At 63.0% G+C, this 3,033-nt stretch overlaps 1 protein-coding gene across 1 annotated transcript; it reads left to right on the top strand.

The window, feature by feature from the left end:
- Nucleotides 1-726: 726 nt before the first annotated feature.
- On the top strand, nt 727-3,033 carry LOC102026909 (melanoma-associated antigen D4-like; the record flags this gene model as incomplete). Its single annotated transcript, XM_005411371.1, has 4 exons — nt 727-834; nt 971-1,070; nt 1,681-1,961; nt 2,209-3,033. Coding segments are annotated over exons 3-4 (1,035 nt in total), but the record flags the coding sequence as incomplete, so codon positions are not given.

Here is a 3,033-nt window from a genome sequence, read left to right as displayed (position 1 = left end):
CCAGGGGGACCCAGGCCCACATTTCGCATTTTCTGTTTGCAGGCCCAGTGGCCCTTTCTGGTTGGTGGGCTGTGTGTGTGCCTCAGCTTCCGGGTCTGTAAAATGAGGACGCTGACATTCGCCTCTCAGAGCTGCTGTGAAAGGAAAACAAGCCCAGGCACTGACCCTGCCTCACTGAGACCTACCAAGCTGCATGGAAAGCAGCAAGGGAAGCAGATGCTCCCAGCGTGTCTGGGAGACCTGGAGATGGGTAGTGGAGGCCAACACAAGGGGAGCGTCCATCCACCGGCCATGTCCATTCCCTGGCACCCCCGGGTGGAGGTTTCTCCTTGTTGCAGTCACACAACTCGGCTGGAGACCTCTTTCCTGAGCCCCAAGGGGCCATGTTGGGCAGGCGGGACATGAAAGTATCCAGGCCCAGGCTGGAAGAGCTTGGGTGCAAGGGCAGACCTGAGAAGCACTGTGCAAGAGAGTGGGCTACTGAGAGCAGATGACTGGGTGGGCTTAGCTGCACTGCAGGGTATGAGTGTGCTAGCTGGCTGTCTGAAGAGGAGAGGGTGAAGGAAATATGGCGGGAAGAACGCCCCCCTCCATCCTCGCCGCAGCCCACCCAGCCGCGGAATCGCATGCGCACTGGGGACCTGGAGGAAAGGGCTTTTGTTGGGAAATCCGGCCGACCAGAGGGGTCCGCGCATGCGCAGGCTCCCCAGCCGCGGGGGGTGCGCGGAGAAAAGGGGCGGGGTGGTCCGAGCTGCTGTGCTGGCAGCAGTAGGCGAGGGCGCGGCTGCGGGGTTCCTGGTGCTGAGCACGGACGCCATTGGAGCCCCAGGGAAGGTAAGGATCCAGCCCCAGACAGGACCGGACGAGGGCGAGTGCAAGCCCACACGCTGCGCCCTCTCCCTGCCCTCTGGATCTGAACAAAGCCCTAGCCCTCAGAACCGGAACCTCATGAGACCCAACGTCGCGATAGGACCCCCAGCACCGCGACCGTCAGACTCAAGCGCCCCTGTCCCAGCCGGGAGCTGCCCGGGTGCCTGCCAGCTCAACCGTTGTGACAGACCCTGAGCCGAGTGAGCTTCCTGAGATCCCAGGCCCCACCCCCACCGCATCAGTCCTAGACTACTCCAGCTGAGCTGACCGCTTGCGCCTTCCTGGAGTCCCAGTCCTTGGACCTTGAGCTGTCCAGGCAGCCAGTTCAAGCCCTACCTAGGTCCAAGGCTCCCATCCTCTGAGCCCAACCTAGACCACAGTCAGGTGAACGCCCCCGACCACCCCCGCCCCGTTCCTGGACCTCCGTTTCCCGGAGCTTGCTGCTGTCCCTGCTGTCTGAGCCCTGCATTAGCTCCCCTCCCCGCCCCACCCTGCCACCCACCCATCCCGGGATCACGGTCCCCTGCTCTGGCCCTTAAATTCAAGCCCTTTGTTTCTCCAGGATTCCATGCATCTCCTTTGGGACTCTTGGGACCTGAACCCTCAGATACAGCCCTGATTCAAATCTAGCCACGGGGGTGGGGAGCCTGCCCATCCGAAGCTCCCCTCGCAGCGGGGAGGGGGGTTTCCTCCGAGATTTCCTCCATCCCTCTGCCACTGGCCTGTCCCTGTAGACCCCGCATCCCCCCACCGGCGCTGTCTAATACTGCCTAGTAGTAACCAGATGGCTGCTGCCCCTCACCTCTCCAGAGAAACAGCCTGCCACCGGGTCCCGCCCCCTGCCCCTGAGGCAGAGCTCTCAGCTCCCTGGGAGCCCCAGCATGGCTGAGGGAAGCTACAGTGTGCAATCTGGAAACTCCAGTGTCGAAGACATGGATGAGGGGAGCCACCAAGTCAGGGTGGCAGAGATGGTTGGAGGCAGCGACTATGAAGAGTTTGGTGCCTTTGGTGGCTATGGCACACTCACCAGCTTTGACATCCATCTGCTCAGAGCCTTTGACACCTTGGGTTCCGGCTTTCACATCTTAGCGGTGAGGTCCCTTCTTGGCCACCTGCTCGCTCTGGGCCTTCTCCCCGGGTGTGTGCGGGGGGTGGGGTGGGGGACCGTGGTACTGAGTGGGGCAGGCATGCCGGCTTCTGGAACCTTCCCTGGCTCTCTAAAGGAGGGGTTTCCGGAAGTCGTTGGGGTGGGCAGTGGGAGGAAAGGGCCACAGGCAAAGCACCATGAGAGTGTGTAGAGTTGTCTGTCCTCTTCTCCCCTGGCCTCTGGCCTTGCAGAATGAGCCCTGGGAGCTGGAAAGTCCTGTGCTGGCTCAGACCCTGGTGGAGGCATTGCAGCTGGATCCAGAAACCCTTGCCAATGAGACCGAGGCCCATGCCGCCAGTGTCGCCCGCTCTGCCGCCTCCAACCGAGCCGCTCGGGCCGCTGCCGCTGCCGCCCGCAGGTCCATCCGTCAGGTGGTGGCTCACCACATGGTGCCCACACAGCCGGCCACAGGAGACGGTGCCCAGCCTGGGACATACTCTGAGGCTCAGGGGCCCGCCCCGGAGGCAATCCTGGTCTCACCTCCGACATCCCAGATGTCAGTCGTCAGTGAGATGGCCGCCCCTGGGGCTCCAGCAGTCTCCACGCATTCCCAGACGGCCTCCCTGGACCAGGCGGCTGCTGCCAGGGGTCCAAGTACTGCCTGTGCTGGGGGTCCTAGTCCCGCCTGTGCCGAGGGTCCCAGTACTGCCTGTGCCGAGGGTCCTAGTACTGCCTGTGCTTTCTCTCAGGCTCCAAGTGCCAGTGAAACGGATGCCACCTGGCCCCAGGCAGGCTTCCTGGGCCAGAAGGATGTCTTTGATTTCACTCAGCCAGCAGGTGTCAGTGGCATGGCCTTCACCCGCCCCAAGAGACCTGCTCCAGCCCAAGAGGCCGCCACGGAGGACCCTAGTGCCGCCTCTGGTGGGCCTCAGGCAGCACCTGCCCGGGAAGCGGCAGCCACCGGACCCAAGAACACCAAATCTGGGAAGGCTGTGGCCAAGACTCGGTGGGTGGAGCCTCAGAAGGTTGTGACCTCAGCGGCTGCCAACAGCAAGACGGCCACAAGCATCCCTGAG

This window comes from Chinchilla lanigera, unplaced genomic scaffold (assembly GCF_000276665.1).
Source record: "Chinchilla lanigera isolate Chin_1 unplaced genomic scaffold, ChiLan1.0 scaffold00142, whole genome shotgun sequence".
In the NCBI taxonomy this organism is placed as follows: domain Eukaryota; kingdom Metazoa; phylum Chordata; class Mammalia; order Rodentia; family Chinchillidae; genus Chinchilla; species Chinchilla lanigera.
Note: the sequence above shows the minus strand (reverse complement) of the source record. Positions and strands in the feature narration are given on the sequence as shown.